This window comes from Centrocercus urophasianus, unplaced genomic scaffold, assembly GCF_019232065.1.
Source record: "Centrocercus urophasianus isolate 14NV4802_14NV808 unplaced genomic scaffold, USGS_Curo_1.0 seq_34, whole genome shotgun sequence".
NCBI lineage: Eukaryota > Metazoa > Chordata > Aves > Galliformes > Phasianidae > Centrocercus > Centrocercus urophasianus.
In genome coordinates this window covers 4552006-4579744 of record NW_024884911.1, presented here as the reverse complement: position 1 = coordinate 4579744, position 27739 = coordinate 4552006, and the positions used below count along the sequence as shown (strand labels likewise).

The following is a 27739-nucleotide window of genomic DNA, read 5'->3' as shown; positions in this document are numbered from 1 at the left end:
CCACAGAAGGGCAACACAGCTGGTGAGTGGTTTGGAGGACTCGTCTTACCAGGAATAGCAGCTGAGGAAACTGGGATTTTTAGTTTGAAGGAGTCTCAGGGGAGACCTTACAGCTTTCTACAACTACCTGAAAGGACGTTGTGGTGAGGTAAGGGTTGACCTGCTCCCATGTAACTAGCAATAGGACTAGAGGAATGATCTCAAGTTGCACCAGGAGAGGCTCAGGTTGGATATGAGGAAGAATTTATTCTCAGAAAGAGTGGTCAGGCATGCTGGAATGGGCTGTTGTACTAAGGGATATTGTTTATGTTGGGGAAATATTGGTTGTAGATGGATGATTGGACAAGATGATATTGAAGGCCCACCCTGTTTACATCATCAGAATGAAAGAAAGTTGTCTCCTCTTAAGCATGTACACCCTGCTCCTGTGAAACACTCCAAACCAAACACTCCCAAACTTACCTGGGCTGTTGCTCTCCCAGATTTCTGTGCCCAGGCTGTTTCCAGACACAGTTACATCAGTCTGCTCCAAGCACAAGCTGTTCTGCTTCTTAGCAAATCGAGGAGGAATGCGAGACTGAAGAACACGGGCCTTAGCTGGTGCCTGAGATAGAAAAAGCACAGGCTGTGAGACATGTCACTGAGCTGGATTAATAAAGCCTGTTCCTGGCAGGTTTAACCCAGGATTTCAAAGTGCCAATGCCACACAGAATCACAGTTGTAGGAGTTGGGACGGACCTCTAGAGATCATCAAATCCAACCATGAAATGCCCCTAACTCATGTAACAGAGCTGTGTTTCACAAGTGAAAAAAATGCTATGACTCTTTTTTTCCCCAGTGTCAGGGAGAGCTGCAGCTCAAGCAAAGCAGAATTGTCAGTATATCACATTTGCTTTGCTTAATTCCTCCTCTTCACTCCATGAAGCCAGATCAGAAGTTAGAGCCTAATACAGAATAAACCCTACTTTGGACAACTGCGTATTTTTCTTACACTTACACAAATGCTTTCCAGGGCCTTATTCCTGTGACAACAGTTTAAAAAAAGTATCAGTTCAATTTTTCCCTACTTCCTACTCCTTACCTGAGCAGCCTGCTCCTTCTTTCTTCTCTCCTCTTCCAGCAAACGACGTTGTTTTTTAGTAAGAACTTCAATGAAACCTTCACCTGCCATAGATCCCACTTCATTCTCTTCTGCTGTGCTTGATGCCCGATTATCAATGATGGTACCTAAACAAAGTGCGTATGAGTTAAAAAAAAGAAGCCTATGCATATGAAGCTTTGTAATTGCTCTCATTTAAAGGACATTCTAAATAGGACCTACTTGCTACAAACAGATAAGTAGCTTTAGTCAGCAGCACTGCAGCTAAGCTTTGAAAACTAAGCCACAGTCGTCTGTTGACATCAGCTAGTTGTGTTACCCTCCAAGACTTTGCTCTCCTTTGCCTCATGGTGAGCAAGCTCCAGCTGGGGCTGTTTGGAAACATGTTAAATCAGGTCACTCCAGGTGTATTATCAGTGGAAACAAATCTCACACCTCTCCAGGTCAAAGCAGGCACAAGTGCCTTTAGAAAACATCCATGAACTTTGGGTGTAAAGCTTCAGTTCCACTAACAGTAAAAAAGCTGAGTCACCAGCACAGAGGACTGAGTGATTTTGTGTGGAGCCAGGAGTTGTATTCTATGGTCCTATGGGCCCCTTCCAACTCAGAACATTCTCATACTATTAATGCCAGTATTTTCAGAGCTACTAATTTCTTGCCTGCTTGCTAGAAGTTCAGAATCCAGATTCCCCACTTCAGATGCTCTTTTCCTTCCTTCTGTGAAAGGATTTTGGGGCTTGAAATGTAATATTGTAGATCAAAACACAGAACAGCCTCATTTCTCTCTAGAACCAAACTTTCTGTGGCAGAAACATCTGCTGAGCCACATCTGGCTGAAAGTTTGGGTTTAATTTTATTTGCCTTCCATGATGCCCCTACTTAGAAACTCTAGAATGTTCTTGTTCAAGCAAATCTAACTTGATATTTGAAGTTACAATGGGTTGAACTAGCCAGGCTTGAAGTAAGCCACAGTCTGTTACTGGTTAAAACAAAAGAGACAAAACCACTACTCACTTCCATAATTCAGTTCAAATTGTGACAAAGTCTCTCCCTTTTCACTTGCTCTCTGCACAGTGGACTTTGGCTCCTTCTCTGACTTTTTACCCGGCCCTTCAGCGCTCTCTGAGTTAGCAAGAGAGGCCCTATCCAGGCTGTAAATGGAGTGGCTGCTCCCACCACTGGTGTTGCCAAGGCCCCCTCCTTCTTCAGTAGATCTACAAGGTAAGAAGAGAAAGGAATCAGGTTTGTCCCCAGGAGATAAAAACTAGCAAGAAAAAAAAAAACCACACAGGTTGTATTTTTCTTACCAGGTTTCCAATCACACCACATCCTTCCCCACTGTTTGCTCAACAGAAGATGACATTAATTCTGAGCATACAGTCCATTATAAGGACTACTGGGTAAGTGTGTTGGAAAGAGAACAAGACCTGAACTCATGAGTCAACCGACAGGCTGCCCCTGCAACAAAGCCACTATCCTAGCTTGTCCCTACAGGGAGGGCTTCGTGATTCTGAATCAGTGTCTCCTACCCTCCTATGACACCAGCCTACCAGCTCTCCCTTGCTCTTCTTTGCAATTGGCACACATTTCCTAAGTATAAAGCGAGAGGAAGGGAGGCAGATGGAAGGAAGATGGCAATACTGAGCCCCCACCAAAAAAAAAAATAAATAAAATAAAATAATTTTGCCCCACTTTCTTTCCCTGTTTCTGAAGAGCTCTTCAGAGATAGGTTACAAGACGATCACAAAGAACAAGTTGTCTATTTATCAGCATTTTAAGCTCAGCATGATGAAGCTTCACAAGAAGCTTTATGTCCTGCTCTTATTAAAGAACGTTAAAAAAGCAGCCATCAAAGAAGCTCAGAAGCAAGGTACAGCTAACTCAGCAACCTCTTCCTAGTGCTGGTGAATCATGAGATTCCTCACAAGACATCGTGGAGAAAATACTTAATCCTTAGTGTCAGAGTTATCTTACAGTACTCACAGGAGTACTCCCATCATCTTAGAAACACACAGCACTGCCTTACCACTCAACACCAGACCCTGATAAGGTCTAAGAAAATACTTGCTCAGGCAAATACAGACACAGTAAGCTTGAGTAAGTAGGGTGGAAATCACCCACATTAGACTGAAAGAGATACAGGCAACAGCCCCCTACTCACAGACCCCGTTCTCCATGCAACCTGTTATCCATGCACCTTTGCACAAGAGAAAGCAACTTTACCTTTTACTTTTTATGAGAGCCCCATTCTGCTGGCTCTCATATCGTGAAGCTGCTCCTACAGTCCTGACAGACTGCTCCACGTATCCTGCTGGCTCAGCCTTGCGGTTCTGCCTGTCCACCAGTGGCCTCTGGCTCGAGAAGCTCCTTTTTGCTAGCTCTCTCTTCTCTCCCAAGCTGCCACTCCCAAGGCCACTCTCCAGCTGGCCCTCACTCTCCGAAACTCCATCTCGCCTCTCCCGACGCTCACTGAAGTCACTGCTTTCAGATGCTGTCTCCCACTCCTCGTTGGCGTGGTCTGAAGAGTTCTGGTACGACAGCTCAGGAGACCGCCTGCCCGAGATGGTGCTCTTCTCTGCAGGGCTCAGTTTGGGCCGCCCTGGCCACTGGCTGGGCAGCAGGTTGGGGCCTCCCTCGTCAGGGTTCCACTGACCAACCGATTCTCGCTCTTGCCGGAGGCGCCTGAAGCGTGGAGGCTTGTCTTGACGGGGGGGACGTCGTCTCCTGAATGGCCTGTTCTCTATGTTCTCCTGATCTGCTAAGTAATCCTCCTGGAAGAAGTGCCTCTTGTCATCCAGATGGCTCTCATCAAAAACCCTGCTAGAGAAAGAATCCACGTGCTTGTAAGAATCCTGAATGTAGTCCCTGTCAGACTGTTGCCGGCTTCCAAAAGCATCTGACGGAGAGCTGTGGCTGTACTCCTGCCACCCCGCTCCCCCACTCCTGCCTTGCCACTGGGTTGGTTCCTTGCCCATGAAACCTCTTCGCCCATAGCCAGAGTTGCTTAGCCTTGGTGGCAGTGACCTCCCAAAAGCTCTTGGGGCCCTCATCTTAGGGTCGAGACTAGTGTGATCATCTGAATAGATTTTGTTGGACCTCCAAGACTCTTTGAAGTCTCCCTTCTTCAAATCACTGTCCTCTCTGTCCAGCACAGAGCCATCATTGCTGTTCTCCGAGCCCTTCTGACGGCGACGTTTGGGGAGTTCCTCATATTCTGACCCTTCACTATGCGTCTCACTTGCAATCCGTCGCCTTGGCTTGCCCCTGGGGAAGTCCTCTGGCTGGTTGAACTCCCGGAGCCCTCGCCCTCGGCTGCTCCGCTGGTTGTTGTAGACTCCCCGACTGCTCACAACAGTGCCTCGGCCCCTGAAAGTGAATTCTCTGAAGCCTCTCCCTCGCCCACGCCCTTGACCTCTCCCACCAAAGGCTTGTTCTTCATCAATGAAGATCCAGTTATTTCTCTTTGTGGGAGGAAGATCACTGGGCTCTCTGGAGAGCTTGTTCTCCCAAGTTCTTTCTGGTTTATCTTCCTCCTCCTCCTCCTCTTCTTCTTCTTGTGACTTCTCAGCCTCTTGGGCAAGGCTGGCTTGGGAAGAGCCTTTGTCATCCAGCAGGTAACGTGTGGAGTTCAGTAAGGCCGCAGAATCGTCCGATTCGTTTTCCGCTTTCTGAACAGACAGTTTCTCCTTCAGATGGCGTGAGGTGTCCTCTCCCTCCAGTTTGACCTTCTCCATCTCCTTCTCCTTCTCCTCCACCTTAAGGGCTTTCAGCACTGGCTTTTTGATTGGGCCTGATCGTCGTGTCCTCCCAATTTGCTCCTGCTGTTGGACGCCTGTGCTTCGGTTTTCAGGGGCCCACTCTGCTGTCCCTTCAGCAGGCTGTTTGGCATTAGCTCCTTCTTTCTTCCACGGGTCAGCAGTGAATGACTGCTCATTTCTGGGAACTTCTTCTGTAATCTCCGCTGCAGTCTCTGAAGGTTTCTGATGGTGGCTGATATCCCAGCCATTATATTCAGGTTTCTTCTCTGCTTGGATAAAATCAGGCTCTAGAGGTGAACACCTCAAGTTTGCATGGCGGTTGCTGGAAGGACAAGTTTCCTGCACGCTCTCCTGATGTTGAAATAAGAGATCTTGGCCCAGCCTCTGAGAAGACAGGCAGCTGTCAAAGTCTCCTTGGGCCTTCTTGTCAAAAGCATTCAAGTATTCCTCCCCTCCTTCCTCAAAGAGATCTCGCTGGGCATTCAGATTCTCAGGCCTTCCAGGAGAGGAAGAGTAAGAACTGCCATTTCTATGAAGGAAACAACAAACATAAAACAGTCAGTTAACGTAAAGCACAGCATGCACCCAAGGGCCCAAGCTGAGCACAAGAGGTACAAAGAAATAAATTAGGTTTTGTTCTACATCATGAGACAACGAGCCTTTAAGTAGAAGATCTGCCCTGCATTCTGGTATGGCCCCAGGCTGTATTATCTGGTTTGTCAAATCAATGGATGATAAAGAAAGCAGTTCCTATGTTGGGCAGCAAACTTAAGAAATAAAGGGAAATGCAGCCCCCAACAAGTAACTGAATTCAGGAAATCCAAAAGAATTAGGAGACAAACTAGAAATGACAAGAATTTCTGACTCATCATTTTCAGTACCTATCCATGCAAATGACAAGCAACTCCTACTGAACAAGCAGCCCCACAAGACTCCAAGCTGGTCAGTCTGGACTAGCATCAGCCAGAAAAACTGACCGTAAGGTGCTACCAGATCAGTACAATGGCCTGTTTGACATCTTTTAGGTCAACTGTAAGCCTGCTTTTCAGTATGAAATGGCCTCTTATGACAGCATGGCCTCCCACCATAGCATGTGTGAGGATGGGGGAGATCTGCACTCACCTGGCATGCAGCCCCTCCATGGTCATGTTGTCAGACTGCTTTTGATGTGACAAGGAGTACCCTTTGCTCTGCAGAGATGCATAGCTCTCCTGGCCCCATACTGGCACAGGGTCCATGGGAGCAGCCTTCCTTTCCACCTGACCTGCCTGACAGTTCTGATCTTCAGATCGAAGGCTGTTCCCACCGATGGATTCCTGCTGAATCATGGGCTTCATAATTCCTGGTCATGACAGAGTTTGTATTGTTAACACTACAGTCTCACTGTCAGGAAGAATTAACAATCTAATACTAGCTCGATTCCCCTTCCTTCCTGGACTGCAGGTGACTGCAGCCATGGAAACCTTTCTGCAGAGAGAAGCCTGCACTTGGGAAATATATCTGGAATGACACAGCAGGTGACACAGCTTTCAGAAACCAGCTTGCTCACTACACACCATCACAGGCTTGGCAGTAAGCAGGTTCATGAAAACATGCCACAGACTCAAGGGAGTAATTTATACACCCTAGTGTTTATATTCTTATCTCTCAAGATCAGTAGCAAGGTAAGCTCTGTGCTTCTAGCACCTTCCCAGAAACTACAGATTTCCCCAGGACATTTGCCAATCATTCCCGAACCGATCCTCCTCTTCTAAAGGGAAGATCTACCTTTATACCTTCTATGGCTCCACAGCTGCTAAGGAAGATACCCCAACACAGTGCAGGAGATGGACAGGCAATATGCTCTCCCTCCTAAGCTCCTTTGTTTCGCCAGTAGTCCTCATCACAACTGACTTTCTCATCCCTAGAGGTTTACTGCAGCCAGCCAGACAGGATAAGAAGTCTGGGCTGACATGAGACAGATGAAGCACAGCAAGGGAAGAGAGCCAAAACTACCTCAACAGGTCATCCTCCCCCATGACCAGAAACCACCTGAAATACCAGTCCTGAGGACACAGAGCACCTGGGCACTTGCAGAACTTTTAAGACTGTAACACAATCCTCACATTCTAAAATCTGGAAAATCAATTCCCAAAGTCTTAGGTCTGAGAGTAGCTTTCCAGATACTGGACCAAGTCAACTGCTATGATAAAGGGAAACACCGAGAATATCTCACCTGAAGGGTGAAGGGCTGAAGGGTAGAAATCCACAGGAGTGCGACTCTGAGCCATGCGAGGGTCCATGTAAGAGGGCATCATCATCCAGCGAGGGTCGAAGCCAAGCATCTGGGGGTGTGGTGGGTAGAAAGTCCGATGGGAATGGGATGGGGGAGGATAGACTTGCTGCTGCTGCTGCCAGTGCTGCATCTTGTACAGCTGCTCCTGCAGGGAAGAATGGGCCGTTTGACATCAACTGTCATGGTGCAAAAAAACCACAGCTGCAACCTGACCAGACCAAAGAAAATGAATTCTTTGTGTAAGAGGCTCAAAAACAGTTCAGACAGGAAGGTAGAGCAGTTACAGGCAATTCGCCACAAACTGAAAATGCAGCAAATGCTGTTTTTCTTAAATTACCTAGAACACAATAGATGTAGCCAAGAGATCAGGTCATCACTATGAGCCCACTGCATAGTCAAATAGAAGAGATGAGCTTCAAGACAGGAGTTCATATTTTCTCAGCATTTCCATAAGATATAGGACAGTTTCCCATCAAACATCATCCCTTAACTGGAACTAAATACTTCAGAAGACATTGCTCACTGAAGGAAATGCCACCGTAAGTTATTTAGTATGTGTGCATAATAGTCCTATTCATGTTAGCCAAACAGATTAGATAAGAACATTCTAAGTTCAATTAGGAGAGCTGTTAATATTTCACAGTATTTCCTGTGCATCCTCCGGAGATGGACTGACACCATGGGCTGTTTTCCATTTCCCATGCGGCCAGTTTACCTTCCTTTAGATGAGGAGTGTTACGATGTTAATTTGACTAAATGTGTAACTATTGCCTAAGGTCTAAGAACAACTTGCATGTGAAAGGAACTCTGAGTACTGAAGAAAGTTTTCAAAACACAAACAGCTCTAATTAACAGGAAATACACCTTTACTCATCAGGCTTGTCACCACACTTTTCTTACTGAGCTCACAGTGTCCAATACAGTAATTGTTTACAAAAAGGCAATCCCTAATATGGAGCAAGAGGCAAACTGATATCTGAAAGCCATTATGGCTGGAGAGAAAAATAAGATAAACACAATGATTAAGTTCCTACTCTTCCAGGATCCTGAATAAAGTATCTCATAAAAGACAGCACTGATGGCATTAATTTTTTCCTTTCATGAAACCACTGTCACAAAAGCAGCAATACAAGCCACCCAAAATACGACCTGCCTCAGACATACTAACAGCACAAAGGGTAGGAGAAAATACAATGAAAACTTAATGCTCTTCCAGTAACAATGACCTGAGGTATTAAACAGTGCAACAGCAAAGACACCCAAAGACAAAGTGCAACACCAAAGACATTTTAGCTTCAGAGCATCTCTTAGAAAGAGCAACACCAGCAACATTTGCTGCTGCATATTTGATTCATGAAAATGTCATGGGGAATAGCCAAGAGAGTAATTAAGCTTCCAAGCAAAAGCTTAATCTTCACCTCCTCGCTAAGGTTTGCAGCAGTTGATAATATCATATTTCAAATGGTTATTCTATCAAGACTGACAATTAATTCTGTGTTATCACAAGCCTGAGTACTGCTGCTGCCCTAAGGGGAGAGGCTTGCTGCAGCAGGGAGAGCTGGACAGCACACATCACATATACAGTACTGTAAAGCTGAGAAAGAGGTAAGTCACATGAAGCAATTCAGACTGGTTTCTCAGTGCCCAGAAAGAACTGTCAATGAAACAAAACAGAAACAAACACATACTTGAGGTACAAAGAAAATAATGATCAACAAGAGCTCACAGAAAAAAAGGATCAAGCAGAAAATTAGAGCAGATGTAAAAAAATCCCCTCCCTCTGCAGGAGGAAGTGGAACGAGAAGGATACCACTTTATACCACTCACATTCAGTCCAGAAGCAGAGTTCAAACCACTTGCCAACTTAAGCACAGTTTGACCCTGGCAGGCGAATGGTTACCCACACCCAGCAGGGTAAGCATACAGCAATATAACATCAAGTGCAAACGGCTGGTCCCCAAATAAATCAGCTTCCTTTCCCTTAGCTGCATATTCCCACATATGCACTCCCACAGTGCATATGCACTGTGTCACTGCAGCAGTGCTGAAGAGCACCAGCTTCTATCCTGTGCCATGGAATAAGAACAGGTGTTCACCAGCTTTACTACCAGCCAAAAAGCGTTAGGTACTTTGCTGGATCTTTAAGTACCAACACAGCCACTGCAGCTTTTTAACCCTGGACACAGAAAGATGAAAGTCTCTGGCTTTCAGTACATGCACACATTTGCAAACCAGAGCTCTGCCACACACCACACAGTCCTAAAATGTCACACTGTCAGGAGATGCAGAGACAACAGTGCCAGACAAGTCGACATTTCTGACAGCAGCGTCTACTTTTCTCCCAGGCAAGTGATAAACCTGGCCTGCCCACGCCTCTCCCCAGTCACAGAAAGCTGTTAGCTGTTACAACAGCTCCAGCACGAGGCAAAAAAATCATGTAATCTACATAGAGAGCCCTTTCACACATGTTACACAGTCAACATCTGTGATCAAGAACAGGGAAAAATGCTGGAGGAGAACCAGCAGTTGTCACCTCCCAGCCCAAGGATTGGTTGGTTACCTAACACTGATGGCACTGAAAATCAGACAGACCACTGTTACGTGGGGATCCAAAGAAGTGGGGAAGGAGTATCACACCTATTACCTGCTGCTGTTGCCTCTGGAATCGTGGGGGAAGAGACTTCTGGTATTTGTTGAATTCCTGTGCTGGGGACGGAGCTTCCCTGAGCTCCTCCTCACTGCTGCTTTGGGGTGCTGCTGGGGCAGGAGTCTCCTCTTCCAGATAGCCAGAGACATCCTGTGTGTGAAACTCAGGGGTTGCTGGAGAAAGGAAAATAAGCCTTGTTGAGTCCTGCCCATGATACAGCTTGTGTGTACATCACCAGATACAGCAAAATACATCAAACTGCAGGCATGTCCTGATTGTGTTATGTGGCTGAACTGAACTTTATTACAGTCACATGTAGCACCTCACGCTCTGATCTGCCCTGACTGTTCTTGTTTCAGTGATAGATTTTGAGATCCCCTTCTGCTATCAGCCTTCTGCTTCAGCACAGTGGAACAAAGTTCATTTGCTCTGCTACTCCTTACACTTGTGAGCACTTCCCAATAAAATGATTTTGTGATCAGTGGCCTCATCACAAATAGCATCATCCAACCATGAGAATTCTAGGAGGCCCATTCCAACAAGGTTCCTGATACCACAGCTAATTAAGCATGGTTAAAATAACCAAAGAAGTTTGTGCTTGTTCTAATAGCTAAGTTGCTTTTTTTTTTTTTTTTTTTTTTTCCCCTCATCTCCCCTCAAGCGAACCCTCATCATCAATCCAAAATCTCCACAGAATACATGAGGCAGCTCATCTCTTAGGCACCATCCCAAATGCTCCCTCTCCCAGGAACTCCCTCACAATTCAAGGGAAATATCAGCACAATAGCAAGAAAACCAGTTTTTACAAGGCAAGTAATGCTTCTGTACCTCTACGCAAAACATGACCATTTTCTTGCACGGCAGTTTTCTCTGTGTTTGGGGGTCGCAGGTCTTCATTCTCTGTGTGTTTCTGGGTCTCCCCACTCTTTTGAGCCAGTTTGCATTTCTGATCAAGTTGCTTCAGCTTGGCAGCACAGGCTGCCAGCCGCTCCTCCCTGGCTCGCCGCTCCTCTTCCTCCCGTCGCTTCCTGGCTCGTTCAACAGCCTCAGAGATCTCAGAGTGCACAAACTTCTGTCTCACTGGCACTTTTTCTTCTTTATCTTCAAGGGACTGCTGTCTGAGAGCACTTCCCTGTGAGGGCTTCTGCCGAAGGAAAAACATTTCTCAGTAAGCATGACTCAAATATATCCTCTACCTCGAGCTCTGCATCCCATAACGAGAAAAATCCCCTCTTGCCAGCTGCCACCTTTCCCTATCCTCATGCACACAAATCCCCTTTCAGTGAGGAGTTACTGCTATCTACTTCAGTATCTCCATTTTTTGTCTGACAACCCCACTGCATGGCACCAGCTTCAATTTTCTCTCGCTAGTGGCAGTGCAGTACACATAAGCAAAGAATTGAGAAATTCCTCAACATGCCACTCTCAGTAGAGTATCTGGGAGATCTTTTAAGGACACCGATGTCACATCCACTAGCTCAACAGAACGAGCCCACCCTCGTGAGCTCAAACTACCTGGTATTCAGACGTAGAGCTCCAGCCATTGATCTTCCTTGGAGGCTGCTGTGAATCCTGCACTTTCCGGACTGACCGGGACAAACCAACTGAGTCACTCCAGTTTTTTCCTTCCTCCAAGGTGTGTTTGACATCTGCACTGTCTGCAGAGCTCATAGACAACTGCCGCTGCCTTCTGGGATCCCAGCTGTTCCTGTCATAAAAAAACCCGAAGATTTGCTATTACATTTGCAACTTGCCTCAAAAAGCACTTGCAGACTTGCTCATCAAATGGCAACGACAACTGACTGTAACAGAAACAAAGGATCTAAACAGAAACACCAGTCCAAGCAACGGGCTTTTCTTCCTAAGGTGCACTAGGAGTTACACCACTGCTGTGCAGGTTGACAAAGGTGAGACACTTGGCACTTAGCTCCATGACCCATGCACACCCTTGAGGTCCGTTCAAAGGCAGGCATGTGGAGTCGACAAAAACCTCAGTGTAAGGGGGAGGCGGGGAGAAATCAACCTCATGGATGTGGATGCAGCCAGTTCTTACCACTTCTGCCGTCCATCTTTAAGAGATTCTTCTTCTTCTTCATCTTCACTAAACTTCAGTTTCTCAGAGTAATCCACTTCATCATGAATGCCTGAGAAGGCAGAATTGGAAAAGGGGCATGTCAGAGGAAAGAAACCTGGCCTCAAAAAGCTCATGGCTTCTCTGGCGCTGAAATAGAATGCTATTTTGAAAACTAAATGTCCAGCACAGATACTGGAAATTGTATGATTACCAAGAACTCACACTGCTAAACAGCAGGTTGGTCCCAAAAGAGAAGCTGTAAACAGCCTGGGAAAGAAGGCTGCAAGTAAAGAGACAGCCATCAAGCTAGACTGCATAACTACATATTGCCATAACTGCAAATATAGGACTAACTCTTCACTGCTATTGTATCCTACTGCTGCTTGGTGTTTTCAGCTTTTAGGAGTCTTCAGATCCAGTTCCTATAGTACTGTGATGGAGGGATCAGAAGGATCCATTGTGTCATCATGTACACCAAGAGCACCTTCACAGCTGCACTGACCACCCTTTCCTTCCCCTCATCCATTCTACAATAGTGAAACAGAGCCACTAGAACTTTCTGGCAATTCCACGCTGCAGGGAGCAGCAATTTGCTTTACCTGCTAAGTCATTGCTCGAAGCTAAAGGACAGAGGTACTTTACCTGCCCATCCATCATCCGCATCGTTATCTAGTTCATCCAGCCCCTTCAGGTTCTCTGCGTTGATGATGGTGGGTCGAGGCGCTCTCTCTACCAGCTGCCGAAGTGGACGTGCTGGGCGAGACAGGCCAAGCCTGTTCTCTTTTCTACAGGGAGATGCAAAAATATTGGTCAGACATAAAGGAACGCATAGCTGACTTTGTAACAGTGAATCAGCCATTTCTACTAAGCACAATCTGAGTATCTCTCCCTGTTCAGCAAAACTTCTCTTCACTATCTACACGGTACTCACTTCCTAGGGCTGCAAACGTTCCAGACCACAGTCATACACACCTACTTCATACATCTACCTGCTCCGGAGGCACACAGTGCTCAGTGTCCTGCAACCTTTCAGGTGCTGCTGTAGTTAGAGCAAAGCACTGACCGCTTGGATTTTCTCTGACTACCTACAACTTCACCCACACAGCAAGCACAGGGCTTGTGTCACACACCAAATCAGCCTCTCAAGTGGGACAGTCACGACAACCTTACCCATCCTGGTCATTCATCTGGTATTGTCTGAAAGGGACACGGGGCTCAAGCCGAAGCTGAGGAACAGGGAAAGACCCTCGGTCCAATGGTGCAGGGGTCTCAGATGGCTGTTGTGGACACATCTGGAACAAGACAAAACAGAAGAGCCTGTATTTTCACTGCCACAAGCAGGCTTACCCAGATTAGATTACACACAGGCACAGCAGTTGCAACTATGCAAAGTTAAAACAAATGTTTAATGTCTGGCTGGCTAACAGATACGTTACCTCTCCAGCTCCAGAAAAGCACGAACTTTTCCTTGGGCTGAGAAACACTACAGCAGTTTCGTTTCTCCCTGGAGCACAAAGTGCTACACTATTCTAACTTGAAAGGGTAAACATACAATAGGGAATGCTAAAAATAGATGAAGGATCCTTGAGCAAGTTCCAGGAACCAACTGAGAGGAGAGCCTAGAGAAATGCTATCTTAGCTGACTTTCTCAACACGTATAGGCATTACGAGAATCGAAGACATAACAGGGCTTTGCGAGAAGTGCAACTTACAAAAGCAGGTAGCATGTCATGGTACGTAGGTGGCTGGTAGACATTTCCCATGAACTGCGAAGCCCCTTTGCGGGCAGGCTGAGCTGGGCGGAGGGACGGCTCCTTCGCATCGCTGGCACTCACTGAGGAGGGGGCTCCGTCTCCAGTGCTTGAGGTCTTGCTGCCCAGCTCAGCAGGGGAGGCGGTCAGAGATGTGGCAGAGGTGATGTTCCTCCCACCGCCCTCCCTCCAACTTGTGACATCTGGAAAGGAGGTGACAACTATGTTAACGTTTGTGAACGTGGTCACTTCACCAGAAACACAACACTGAAACACTCTGGTCAAGCCCTAATTACACTTGAGAATATAGAAAAACATCAGGGACCAAGGAAAATTTCCAGACATTATTTTTCCCAAGAGACCAGGAGCATCAGCTGCTGCTAGGTAATTACTGCACCAGCGGTGTCCTTATTTGTCAATAAGGTTCAATTTCAACAAGAACTCCTCCACCCATCTCCACAGTCCTCATTCTGCAAAATTAAAGGCAATTACATCAAACACAAACACTCAGAGACAGAACTAAACCACACGCTCACTTCACCTGCAACTCTCCCCTACCCTGAGGGAAGATACCTGTTTTGCAGCATCACTATATTAAAAGTCACAGAACAAAGCCAACCCTCCCTACTTCCATACACAGCAGTTTTAATGAATAACTATGGTATATTACAATCCATATTAGCAGACTGGAAGATACAACACGAGCACCGAATAGCATGATCTTTACATACAAATCCACAGTCTTTGCTAAGCAACATGAGCTTACAACAAAAGTAGGGACAGAATACTGGACAGGACTGTGAAATGACACCAAAAACAGATCTATGGGATTCAGGTTCTGAGCTGGAGTCAGGCAAAAAAAAACCCATCTCCACTTACTCTGGGGGCGGAGGCTTGGTCCTGGCCCATACGACAGATCTAAGGCGCCCTTTTCTTTGCCAACCTTGTCCTGCTCGCCAGCTGCTTTCAGCGTCGGAAATTCCTCGGGAGAGAAGGATAACAGTCGGCTTGAGGCCCTTGAACCTGTCAGACAAGTAAGTGAGGGACTCAGATCTTTCCACTCTTCCAGCTCCCTTATGAGATCACCCTGAAAACACGTTTCCCGAGAATCGGTGCACCCAGCAAATTTAAGCCCAAACTGCTAACATATCTGCACCTCAGATCACACCCAAAACGCTTTCAGGAACTGTCACCAACACCACAACAGACATCCTCACCAAATACTTCCACACTTCTGAGATTTTCACTTGATCTCTCATGTTCAACAAAGTCAGAGCAAACTTTCTCAGCTTTCGATTTTTGTTTTTGTGCAGCACAAAACTCACACTGAGGCAGGGATACAAATTCTGCAAGATGACTTATAAATGATATTCTCTTATCAAGTATTTGACACTTCTATTCAGACTTCTACTCAAATCTCACTCCACCGGGGAACTCTACTGTTAAGATTTCTGGCAGTAGAGTTGGTGAAAGTCCACAGATAAGGACTAAGTGCTATATGCTATTTCCCAACCCTCCTCCTCGCTGCAGCATTTTTAAGATGCAGATCACCAGCCAGAGCAGGCCAGGCTCATCTTCTGTCATTGGAAGACTGCTCTGCTGAGTCACCAGCGACCCTAAAATGAAAGCTCTCTCTCTTATGAAGATCTGGCACTGACTGGAAAACAAAACACAGCAGTTCTCCTAAATTTGTTAACACTGACTAAAAAGAATTTGTCTGCATTTTTGCATTACTCTTCTTCTGTTTCTTTGTGTTACCTGGCTAATCCTCCTTCATAATAATCTCATTAGAAGTATCAGCAACGACTACTGAAGACCTAACAAAAGAGTTTAATCTTGACTCTTTAGGGGCAAAGATAGGAGGACTGGCTTAAGTCAGCTGCAGGTTCTGGAATCTGCACACTGCACAACATCTCCCTCCTGAAGATTTCCAGAGAAGATGCTGCCAACTGCCGAGTATAACATCAGCTGACATGTGTTAAGAGTTCATCTTTTCTACTGCTTTCTACTGAATTAGAATAACAATGAGAACATTCACAACATTTAACTGTCTTTCAGGACAAACTCCTCCATCCCAATCCCTAGGCAGCATTAGTTTTTCCCTGTGGGTAGGGCTGCACAATATAATGACCGTTAATGGGCAGGCATTAACAATTTGCACTGTAATCCTAGGCAGCATCACACTGAGAAAAGTTTGGTGTCTGTTTTAGTATTGGTTTGTTTCTTTCGTGGTTTTGCCTTTCCCTCCCTGGAAATGCCCCTTAAATGAAAGAAACAGGCACAGAGCAGTTCATCTGTAATTTACTACATCACATTAGTCTGAGATACGCCCCTCTCAGAGAGAAAGATTTAACAGCGATGACACCTAGAAGAGCCAACAGCAAAACACCTCTCTGTCAGTACTGCTAGAAAAATAACTGCTCACTGCCAGAAAAGAGGTGCATGAATGGGGTGGCCCGGTAAATCCTTTTAGCCAGATTTCTGATGCTTTTAATTCAATCACCTTCTAGTTAAGCTGCTCTTTATTCACATATGCAACTCTTTTCTTGGGCTGAGAACATTGATAAGACTTCGATAAGAACACCAACAAGACTGACCTACAATGAACTTCCAAACAAATCTATAAATTGTTAGAAAATCAAATTTCAAGAGGAAATGCATAGGAAGGAGGTCTGCAAAGCAACAGTCTAAAAAATGTATCAATTAACCAAACAGCCTTTGCACTGTCCATCAACTGCAAGCAAGCACAAGTTTCTGTTCTAACATTTTACCTTTGAGAAACACCCTCTCACTAAGCAACCCAATTTAGGATAAGCTTGTTCCCTCCATTACTGCAATCTGTGGTTATTTCAGTTCTTTGGGGAAAAAAAAAAAAAACAAAAACAAAAAACCACTGCAGTTTCATTGGGTGTCTCATGGCTTCCAGTCTATCCAGATTAAACTCTGGAACTGAGCTGCTACTCTCACCAGTTTTAATGGTAGTACTGGAAATTACCTCATGTGTGGAAGTAAATGCATCTGAAGGCAAGTAACTCCAGGATCCTTAGTCAAGCAAACTTTGTTAACATTGTGCCAGGATCCTTAGTCAAGCAAAAGTGGTAAGCTGCAGTTACCAAGGGAGACATCAGGCATCAGCTGAGGTGTAAGCAAATGCATGCTGCAGCAGTGCACTGTGCCATTTCCACCATGGTCCCTTCACCAAAGGAAAATGCATACAGCCTCCCTGAACATTAACCATTACAGGCTCATTCCAACCACCTCGCTACGCCAGGCTTCCCATGCTACCAGCCATAGAAATGCCATCATTTCCAGCCTCTGACGTGTTGTTTTCTCCTAATCCAACCCCCTTCCTCCTCCACTCTTTTTTTCTGCTTCTTTTTCAACACTGCTCTGGGCTGAGGAAGATGGCACCGGCACTCTGGTTCAGAGCACCAACAGGCCATGCTCTGCTCATGTGCCTTGTGCTTGACAGACGTGAACTGACACAGTTGCACCATTCCAGCCAACAGACTATGCAGATTCAAAACAGGACTCATGTGGCCTCACTGCACTGTAACCAACACAGCTGTGTGCCATTAGGCACCAGTCTAGACAGGGAGGGCAGAAAGAGCTGGCTCAACCCAACTCATGCCTGAGAGAAGCATGTATCCAGCTTCCTTTCTGTTGATCATACTCACCACCTTCTAGTCCTGCTGGCTTTCCATTCAGCTGTGCCCATGACTTTGGTCCACCTGGCACTGAATTTGTACTCTGAAAATACAATGAAGTCAAAACAAAACCAAAACAAACGAACAAAATGCTCAAAGATAAGTTAATTACTCCTCACTTCCTGGGTAGTACCTGCCACAGGTACCCAGGTTTCACCGAGGTGCCACTGGCTACCACAGGTCTCCCCAGTTTCTTGTTGGGGCTCAAGTCAACTGCACCCCACTCCAGTGCACGATGATGCTACACTGAAAATGCTCTTCTGCTCTGCCTTTTAATTCTATACTCTTGTCACCTCCACCAACTATCTTCTCAAACCATTCTTCTTCCTTTCCTACCTCTAATCAAGCTTTCTCTTTGTTTTGTTGCATTTTCCCAAACTGGAGGTCTTAATCTTCCGGATTTGTTCCATGCTATGCCTCAACTTGAAGGCTATCCTGTTTCTCATGCATTAACTATTCTTTTCCTCTTCAAATCATAACTTGTCCTAATTTTCCTGAACCTCTAGGGCTAGAACTGGAAGTATGAAATCCACAGCACAGGGGGACAGGTCCTTGCACTCTCTGAGGAAGCTTTCTTACTTGCCAGTAGTTTTTTCAGGTCCTGACACTGGCTACTTCTCCCACATGACCACATCTCTTCTTATCAAGTCTCATCAGGCTGGGAGCAAGAGCTGGATCTGTTGTCACCAAGCGACACTTGAATTAGACCCAAAGCAAAATGGTTTACAAGTGCTAACCAGCCATCCCGCATTCCAGCCATTCTTTTGAGATGGAAGCTAGACTTTCCCCACACACTTGAAAGGTACAGAGGTAATGCTCACAAAATTATACTGTAACTGCAGCACAGCATTCCTGAGGCACAGCAACTTGGGAGTCAAGAGTCAATTGTAGAAGAATTGATTACACAGCAGCTGTTCTGTAAGTTATAGCCTGCCAATTCTTACTTGCACATGGCAACAGAGACAATTAAAGGAAACCCTCAAGCTGACTGGGACGACAGAGACTGCTTGTGCCTACCTCCTGAGCGATTGACTGTGTCGGCTTCTGTAAATTGGAGACAGATTTCTGCAAACCCTGCTGCAGCAGCGACTCCTGCAGCTGTGCAGCCGTCGCACTGGAACTGGGAAAGAACAGCAGAGGTGAGATCAAACTGAAAGGAGGGCAAGACAACAAACAACTCTGGCAATAAAACAGCTGCTAAATATCAAGGTACTTTTGGTTTTGCACTGTCCTGAAAAACAGAGCTGATCTTTCCAAGTTCAACACAGCATAGCAGTGCAAAACTGCTGCTGCCACTTGCCTGACAAAACATAGCAAGAAGCAGTTCTACCTACCTCTTTTGGTCTGATTGATCCTGCTTGTTTGCCCATCCTGTACCGTCTTTGGGTACTATAACGATGTTGGGGTCGTTTCCTTTGTTCTCAGACTTCAAGCTAGGCAAGTTTGCAGGAGGTGGCATGCGCCGAGCAGCAGCAACTTTTCCAAGACTCTGTAAGCCATGTCTAGGAATAACTAGTGAGAAGGGAACACAAGAAATCACACATTGGCTATATCCTGCTAGCTCAGTAATCTCAACTGGTGTTCTAAAAGAACTGTACAACAATCAGAACCACTGTGCTATTCATAAAATTGACAGTCAACAAGAAGCTAGCTCATTTCCCTCAATATCACCACAAAGCAGCCATCTATTGCAGCAGACAGCTAATAGGCAGCAACCTACAATGGAGGGAGAGGAGGACAAGTAATCATCCCTTAAAGAAAACACCCAATCTTTCAGCTAATGGTGCAGGTAAGTACTTCTCTTCCATTTCAAACAGAGGCAGGATTCTCACTTTCACAGCTTGGGGAAAAGAACCAACCAAGCCCATTTCTTGGGATGGACCGGACGTCTACCCCAGGAATCCTGAGGTCTACATTCTCCCAACTCTACTCATCAAGTCGCATTTACTAAGCTGATACTTCATTTTTCTACTCAAACATCAAATCCAGAGCCTTTGCAGATAACCCATTCCTGTTTTATTTTCCACTCCACCATCCTCTTTTTGATCACGCTTCCACTGCAAAACTAATACAGGCTCTTCCTTGGGAATCCTCAGCACACAAGTTCTGACCACTTTAAGGTACTTCAGTCAGCTTACCTGCCCTATTCTACAACAGCAGGTCTGCAACCTGACCAATTCATAGCACGGACCCGGGCTATAAGAAAAGGCCCGCAGCCTCCCAGGTGCTTTGCCAGAATTCCTCCATGACTCTAAGATAACAGCAGCTCAGTAGCAAAACCAATTGTTTTCCTTCAAGTCTAGATACCAGCAGTTCAGTAACCCTGCTGCTCCCCATTAGGCATCCTATCCAACATAAATAGCTCTGCAACAGCTTAGAGGATCGCAGAAGATTCCTGAAGGTGCTCCTTACCTGTAGTTCTGATAGCTTCTATTGACTTTCCTTTATACTTATCAAACAGGCTGAGAGTCGAGTACTTGCTTTTCCCATCCTTTCCCTTGGTTATTTGCCCCAAACGATCGGACATTGCGATGAAATGTCATCTAGTAAGGAAATTTCTCTGCGCCGCTCCCAATCTGCCTTTTAATGAAACAGAACCAGGAAAACGCCATCAGATCACCCAGCCACAGTCAAGAAAAAAGCACAACATGCACAACGTTAGAACTGCAGGCAAACTCAGTGCTCCGACACTGGGCTTCACTACCATCTCCATCCCTCCTCCCAACTGCAAAAAGCTTGTGGGATTTATGATTCATAAACGACATTGAAATAACTGCAGGAACACATTTCTCATGGCATCTTTTTTTTTTTTCCTTCTGCCAACTCCAGCACTTCAAGAACAAAACTTCTTTAAGTATGAAAATACCAAGAGTGCGGTCAACTTGGTCCTTGTTAAAAGGATAAATCTTAACAATAAGCAGCCACACAATGACTCCTCAGGAAGAAAAAAAGTACGGTAACTTTTCCAACCCTGAATTTATCGCTGGGTTTCCCACTCAAGTCCTGGTAGCTGCGTTTGTTACATTTAAGACTACATTTACCGAAGGTAACAGAATTCTTTCCTCAAACTCTTCTCCCCTATCTGCTGGCTATAAGAGAGGGCTGAAGAGTCCAAAAAACAGCTCAAATGGAACAGGTTCAGCAAACCCTGAAAATATTTTTTTGAAAAATATACTGTGTTTTCTCTGTTCTGGCATCTTCAAGAACCACTTTTAGCTATAAATGTGCTTTCCACAATAGGCATGGCTTGCTAATTTCTCACTCTGATTTCTGCCTGCACAAGGTCCTGTGATTCCCTTCACTCAAGCAGTCTCTGCTTTCTTTTTTGGGCCTAGGGCAAAGCTGAAGCAGGGAATACAGATACTGCAGACAAACATTTATCTCAGAAAAGAAACCTTGCTTATTTTCAACAGATGTTTCTTTCAGGTATTTTATTTATAATTCCCTGTCCTCACTTTTCCACAAACCTGGAAGCTTAATCTATCCTCTTCACACCTCGTTTACATTTCCAGATTTCTTCTTGTAAAATCTCCATTTTAAGCCTAGAACTGCTGGCAGTTGTATTATACCATCTGCCAGGTCATATCTTACAGTTGCAACTGTGTTTTGGAGTAACGAAACGCTGTATTACATATCAGACCTACCCACCCTTCACTCTTTCTGAAACTCATCTAGCTGAAAGCACGCTCTCAATGCAGCCAGAAATCATTCAGCATTCTGAAAGAGCCCATCTCTGACCAGAGGCTACAACTTCTCCCACAGTAATACCTTATCAAACACCATTTCTGGCTAAGAGGATTAGTCCATGGCATTATAAACAAGATAAGCCTTCCACAACCATGCTGGAGTCAGTTTCAGAATGCACTGCAAACCTGCAGAGAGCCAAGCAAAGCCTACCTAAAGATTGCTGCCAGGGAGCAAAGTTTCATACCAATAAACCTGGCACCTTGCAGCGAATGCCCTGCAGTGCAGGGATTTAAACCAGGAGCAAACTGATTTGATGTGTTAGGCAGCAAGCAGATAGAGAAGCATTTTCTGTCACTGAGTAATAGCATCCACATGATGCTCTAAAACACCACCAGGTTCCTCCAGAAGCCCCTCACAGCCAGACTACCACTCTGGGCTGCAGCATGAAGCCTGCAGAGGCAGCAGTGCTGACCAGCATCCCCAGATCACCTTCTCCTGCAGCAAAAGGATCTTTGGCTCCAGTCTGGTTCCATCTTTGCCTGGATGATCACCATGCGCCAAAGAAAACTCACTTCCCCATTTCCACCATACTTTATCAGTAGGATAAATATAAAAGAGAAAGGGAAAACACTGTGTTTTGAGCAGACTTAGCGGGAAAGTAGATACTGCACTGAACAATGTCCTGTTTGAACCAGCAGGGTTGCAGGCAGTGTGAATAGCAGAGAGAACCGTGCACCGTCCCACAGCCAGCTCACCTGCAGGTCTGCAGTGAGCCCCAAGGTGAGAGCTGGCCTGGACCCCACCAACTCTGCTTCAGCCTCACAAATCCCAAGCAATAACGTCCATTTTAAGGTTTAGAAAACCTCAAACCAGCTCAAATTCTTAGGTATTAGAAAAAAAACAACAGCTATCACATCAGGTTCAGGAATTAGCTAGTTAATAGAAAAGCCCCAAGTTCCTGAAAGTCAGCATGCAAACAGCATACGGGTAACGGTGCCAAAGAGAAACCCTGACAACCACTTATGTAACTGGGTCTCAGCTGCCTTCCGATTACATCTGATATCATTAGAAGGATGCAGGAGGAATAAACAACTACTTCAGTGCAGAGGAGCTGGGGTCACTCTGGGAACGTGCTGGGAAAGATCCCCCTGTCAAACTCTCTGGGACAGCCACAGCTGTTGTCAGGGTGAGTAAAATTCACAACTACTTTGAACTCCTTCAAAGCTTTGAAGCTGAAAATGTGAAATGCAGCTCTGTTTGTGTGTTACACAGCAGCACGAACTGCAAAGGGGAACAAGTCCACAGGGAGGTGAGGGATTTCTGCATGCAAAAAGGTTACAGCGGTGCTGAGCCCCATGGCAGCCACCCCACCAGCAGGACGGAGTTGTCCCTGGGTCACCTGGCACTGTGTCACACACACAGCCTCTAAAGGCCATCACGACACTGCCCTATTTTCCTAACACACAGCCCGACAGGGAATCCAGGCAGATTGTCAAAGCCTTCCAGTCTCGCATAGCAAAGCAGTTTCTGAGAAAAATCAAGTTAATTGAGCTCTAAACTGCCAGCTCACATGATTATTAGGGGAGTTAGAACCAGAAGGCTGATGCTGACATGTGAAAACTGACAGCCTCTGACCTGTGGTCAGGGTTTCCGTGACCGACTGTTGACCCTACAGAAAGCGTTATTCTCTGTTTTGCAGAACTAAAGATCTATCACTTACATTTCTGCAAGGTGTCCTTTGGGTTTATAGAGGTCTTTGGGGGAAGGGTTGCTATCAGCATTAGCACCCAGCTTAGCTCTTTCCATTCTCAGGACTAGCAATATCCAGAGACAGCACCAGAGCGTGAAATACTGAGCTTCTCAGAGGAATCTGAGCACACTGCAGCGTGACCGGTGACATCAGAGGCCCCAGGGCACAAACAACCTGCCAAAATTACTTTCTGGACAGAGAGCTCCTCTACCTCCACGTCTTCATGTCCTCATCATGCTACCCTGAATCTGACCTGCAGGTACTGACACTAACTCCATTTTAAAGGGATACATTTTTATCCAGACAGCTGTAAGTCCTGGAGCTGCAGCAGGGATCCACCATGCACAGGGAGGCTGTCCTGCAAAAAGAGCCCTGGGAGAAGCTGGAGCTATTGGCACTGGTTAACAACTGGAAACCTGGGAGCTGAACACACAACCAAAGGGAAAGACCCCTGACAAACAGGATTGCCTGCAAAGCTCTTTGTAAATTCCTGTAGGAAGGAAGGGCTGCTAGAGTTTTATTCACAAGACTTCAATGGAGCTCCAATACCTGGAAGCCAGCCAGCCTTAATTGAAAAGGGCAAACAGATTGATCAAAGGTAACACACACACCAAGAAAAAAAAAAGAAGGAACCACATCAGCTCCTCGCACACCTCCAAGCACAATCACTTGGGCAAAGACCCGGACTACTGCAGATTCTTTGCTGTAGACTTGCACTCCTTGCTCTTTGAACAGCAGCAGTCACAAACACAAAACAAAGCAACAGGGATGGAGATTAACACTGAAAAGGCTTTTTTTTAGATCAGGAAGACTCTTGACCATAAATTTTGTATGAATTGCTAAGAAATTCACAGGTTGAAAGATCTGAATTGTACTTCCAGAACTGAGAAACTACTTACTTAGAGTTGATGTTAAACTGAAGTCTTCTGTGGTTTCTAACGTTACCTGTAACACGAAGCCTTCTGAAAAACATGGTATAGTTTTACAGATCAGTGGTGTTCACTTTTCCTTAAATACATGCAGTCTTTTTTTTGCTACTAACCCTCAGAGCTAAACGTTTATCTGTCAGCAGGGAGACAGACTGCTTCTGGAACGTGTCCCACCAAGAACCACCTATCCACGGAACAGTCACCACCTGCCTCTGCAATGAAAGATGCCACTGGCTGCCATTCCAAGAGCTTTGGTGAAACAGCCCAACCAGCTGCTATCAGGGCTTGGTGCCAGATGCACTTTTGTCCTGTTGAAGTCCCGTTTGGGCCATGCAGGGATGACCACCCTGATGGGAAATGGCCCATATGAGCAAGCAATTTCCAGGAGCCAGTGCTTCGTAAAGGAGGGATCATAGGGAGAATATCAGCATCCAAGTGTGAAGTCAACAGGATCTGCACAGAAGAGCTGTGCAGCAGACAGGCTGTACCAAAAGCCCAGGCCACAAGAAGCCTGTCTCTGCCAGTCTGTTGCACTGCCCAGGAGAAGCTGCTAAGATTTGTTTAAAAATCTGAAAGAAAAAAAAAAAATCCTGCCAGATCAGAGGAACAAGCCAGCATTCTGCAGTGCAGAGAAGAGATGGAAAGCCCTTAACAAACAGGGCTCATGATTCACCAGGGGGACCCTCCTCGCAATCCTTTTAATTCTAAACAACTCCAGCTGCTCTCTGCATTGTCTCCTGTGAATCATCTCTCCCTGTAAAAAATGAGAGACCAGGATCCCATCTCCCATGATTTATTGCAGAGGTATGCTGCTAGCTGAGTAATGCTGTCACAGGCTGTCTGCCAACAGACCTGCCTGCTGGCCAGCCTGCCCATCACACCTGGAAGCCAAGCCTGACTTTGAGACATGCAGCAGGAGCACAGAGAAGAGAGGCAATCCTTTGGACAGCCCAAGATTCACCCCGGGGAACGATGCCCTGTATGCAGATGGGAGCACAAAGGGCTTGCTCTATAAAATGACCTGACCTAATTTTCTTCAGTTGTCTTCACCAGGTTCACTCATAAACATGCCAACAGGTCAGCAATCACAGCTCCTGCTGCTGAAGTACTCGGCAGCCCCAGGGTTTGGCCTGTGAGCTACAGACGCCTCACCTCACTGCCAAAAGCTTTCCCAGCACTGGGCAGGCAAGGAGCAGAGAGAGACAGCCAGGACTTGTAACTAACAGTGAAGCATCACGCAGACTGAAGCCTGGAGTTCAACCTTATTTACAAAAAAACATTAACTAGCTCTGAACAGACAATGCTGCACCCTGAAGAGGCCCCTGAACTCCAGTAACTGGGAAAACAGACAAAGATAAGAAATAATTCATCCTGAGCATGCAAGACTACAGCATGCATGACAGAAAAAAAAATCCATGCAGAAAGCTGGTCCACTGCCCACAGAAAGTGCTTATGAGCTTCAATGAAACTCTCTCCTTTCCCAGCAGCACCAAAGCCAAGACTTTTCTGCCCAACTGCCCCATCATGCAACGCTGAAGGAACCAACCCCTAAGAGCCTAACTGTATCTTTAATCCACAAAGCAGCACTGGAAAACTTTCAGACCTTTCAGAACAAGAAATTGATCGTAAGTGGAGCCACCTGGAAGCAGTGACTACCAGCAGCACCACACTCTCTGCCCTCTCATCCAGGCCATAAAGACGCTAAAGGAGATTGGTCCCAACACAGACCTCAGCCCAGAGCTGAAGCACACCAACCGCAATATCTTGTGGCTCTGCCTTTCACTTCACCCTGCGCCGGTTCCTCTGAGAGCTGAACATCCAGGGAGAATACACAGATGCAATATCCTGTTCCCTCAACACTAAAGCAAGGAGGGCTGATCACAAACCAGCAATATTAATACAAGCAGAAATCCCCAGCATAATGCTACGCTGGTAAAAGCTGTTTAGAAACCTCCTGGCAGGATTGAGCTGAACTGTAAGGTAAGCTGAGCATTTAGGTATCTGAACAACAGACTGTGAGTAGCTACTCCAGATCTCCTGGGGGGGTTCCAAAGCAAACATTATCAGCTCTATTTTACAGGTAACCAAGGCAGAGAAACAGCAGTTGCTCAAGTAACGCTGCAGGCAGTGACACAGGTCCCAGAGCTCAGGTGTCTGTCCCTGCCTCCCTGCACATCCTTGACCCTGCTCTGCGTGCAAGAGCCATGCAAACCTGAGCTGCTAAGACCTTAAAGAAAGCAGTTCTTGAGTAAAATCATGAACGAGCAAAGTGTCAAAAAAAAAAAAAAAAAAAAAGTCAAAACAGGAAGAAAAATGTTGCAGCAGCATCTGGAAGGTCTAGAATGGTGTTTCCTCCAGTGGAAGAGAACCACCCGCAGGTACCAAAAGAGGAACCAATTCTGTCCAATGCCTTGGAGAAGACTACAGGGGTAGAGAAGTGACACATGTAAGTTCTGAGGTCACTGCATGAAGTCCTTCTGATTGATGGCTCAAGTCACCACATCTGGCTCCAAGCTGGCAAACACTTCCACTGCTAACAACTAAATCCAACCACTCCATTTTAAGGCTGTAAAATTATCTGTCTTGCATATGGACTCCTCAAATTCCTACCACACAGGCTTTCAATAGTCACATTAAGAATACCCATATATTCAAGGTGAGATACAGCAAGAGGTGGAATGTGCTGCCTGCCCCCTCAGCTCACACCCTGGAAGAGCCTGACACAACCAGGGCAAGGGACAAGCCAAAGGACTGCAATCCAGGCTGCTGCCAGGGAACAGATGCCTTCTAAAGAGCAACCACACACACGTTCTTTGCAATTTCACTGGAAGAACATTTCACAAATCCTTCATCCGCTCCCATGCTCAGGAACTTACTTCACCTCCATGCGACGCAGGTTTTATAGCTAGCAAGAGATTGGAGATGTCACAGATCCAGGAGGCGAAATCAGAGCAGAGCTGCCAGTCCTCAGAGTTACAAGGTGTGTTTTTTTTTGAGAAACAAAGAAAGCTCTTTCCACATAAATGCCAACAGTTGTTGTGTAAGCAGTTCTGTTTTCCCTGTCTCAGGAAGGAAGGATCACACTGCAACGGGGAGGTGGGAGCTCACCAGCACGCCTCGTTTCACCTGATCTAGGCTTTAGGAACAAACCTCACCACACTTTCAGACCAGCTGCTGATTTCACAGCCTCATCTCCTGCTCAGGTTTAGCACAGAAGGTGATCTTCACAAAGACTAAAGACAAAATGCAATGCTATCAAACTGCAAGCAGTAAACACCAATCCCTCAGTGCACGCATGGCCCACGAGCCCCAGCTGAGCCAGTCTGTCCAGCCCCATTCCTTCCCTGACTGCTGACAGAGCTCCTCTGGCAGGCAGCTCTGCAGCCAGCCCAGCACCACCACCACACCGCAGGGCACAGAGCTGCCCTGGCAAAGGCTGAATAGATCTTTCTCTATCAGATTTCACCCACTTCCCACAACCATCAAGACTGACACAGCGGGTTCAAATCATTAATGAGATTACAAGGAGTTCAGACAAGCCTGCAGTTCACTTACATTGCAGATACTGAGGCTTCCAAGAAAGTATTCCTTGAGGTTTTAACAATACCAGGGCATGCAGCATTTCACAGCAAACCTTCTTACAGGACTCCTATTCATAGGAGCCATTTGCACTACAAATGAATGCTGAGAATGCTGAAAAGAATCTGCTGGGAAAAGGACACAGGTACAAAGTGGGGAAAAAACTGCAACAATACGTGCAGCTTTACTCAGTGCTCTGAAGTGCAGCATGGCTCAGGACTCTGAAGCAGGGAGAGGTTGTAATGCTCTTCTGGAAACCATTGCCACCCGGACCATGCACAGAACATCTGCACTATGCCAAGCTGGACAGGAAGCAAAGCCATCTCATAGATGCTTTAATTTACAGAGAGATTTTCAGCGCATAACTAGCAAGGTGTCATCTCTCTTGTTTTCCAGATTGAAAAATGACACCGCAGAACTATGCAGCTCTGCTGAGTGGCAGAGCAAGAAACAGACCCTCCACCTCCGACTCTGTGGGGCTGG

At 46.0% G+C, this 27739-nt stretch overlaps 1 protein-coding gene across 13 annotated transcripts in view; it reads right to left on the bottom strand.

The window, feature by feature from the left end:
• Nucleotides 1-27739, bottom strand: part of PRRC2B (proline rich coiled-coil 2B) — a 47612-nt gene that overhangs the window by 15238 nt on the left and 4635 nt on the right. For 10 of the 13 annotated variants that reach the window (XR_006170902.1, XR_006170901.1, XM_042831037.1 and 7 more), the window contains exons 2-19: nucleotides 19724-19891; nucleotides 18646-18823; nucleotides 18329-18431; nucleotides 17282-17354; nucleotides 14484-14627; nucleotides 13566-13807; nucleotides 13024-13145; nucleotides 12496-12638; nucleotides 11833-11923; nucleotides 11295-11487; nucleotides 10608-10923; nucleotides 9774-9952; nucleotides 7073-7277; nucleotides 5980-6199; nucleotides 3323-5386; nucleotides 2114-2313; nucleotides 1082-1227; nucleotides 463-604 (exon numbers count right to left, since the gene is read on the bottom strand). Coding sequence is in view for 11 of the 13 variants with exons in the window: in XM_042831037.1 (XP_042686971.1) it covers nucleotides 463-604; nucleotides 1082-1227; nucleotides 2114-2313; nucleotides 3323-5386; nucleotides 5980-6199; nucleotides 7073-7277; nucleotides 9774-9952; nucleotides 10608-10923; nucleotides 11295-11487; nucleotides 11833-11923; nucleotides 12496-12638; nucleotides 13024-13145; nucleotides 13566-13807; nucleotides 14484-14627; nucleotides 17282-17354; nucleotides 18329-18431; nucleotides 18646-18823; nucleotides 19724-19838 (4876 nt within the window). In the remaining 2 variants the exon portion in view is untranslated. The remainder of the gene's footprint in view (nucleotides 1-462; nucleotides 605-1081; nucleotides 1228-2113; nucleotides 2314-3322; nucleotides 5387-5979; nucleotides 6200-7072; nucleotides 7278-9773; nucleotides 9953-10607; nucleotides 10924-11294; nucleotides 11488-11832; nucleotides 11924-12495; nucleotides 12639-13023; nucleotides 13146-13565; nucleotides 13808-14483; nucleotides 14628-17281; nucleotides 17355-18328; nucleotides 18432-18645; nucleotides 18824-19723; nucleotides 19892-27739) is intronic. The other 3 variants (XM_042831042.1, XM_042831044.1, XM_042831038.1) reach the window with 2 other exon arrangements.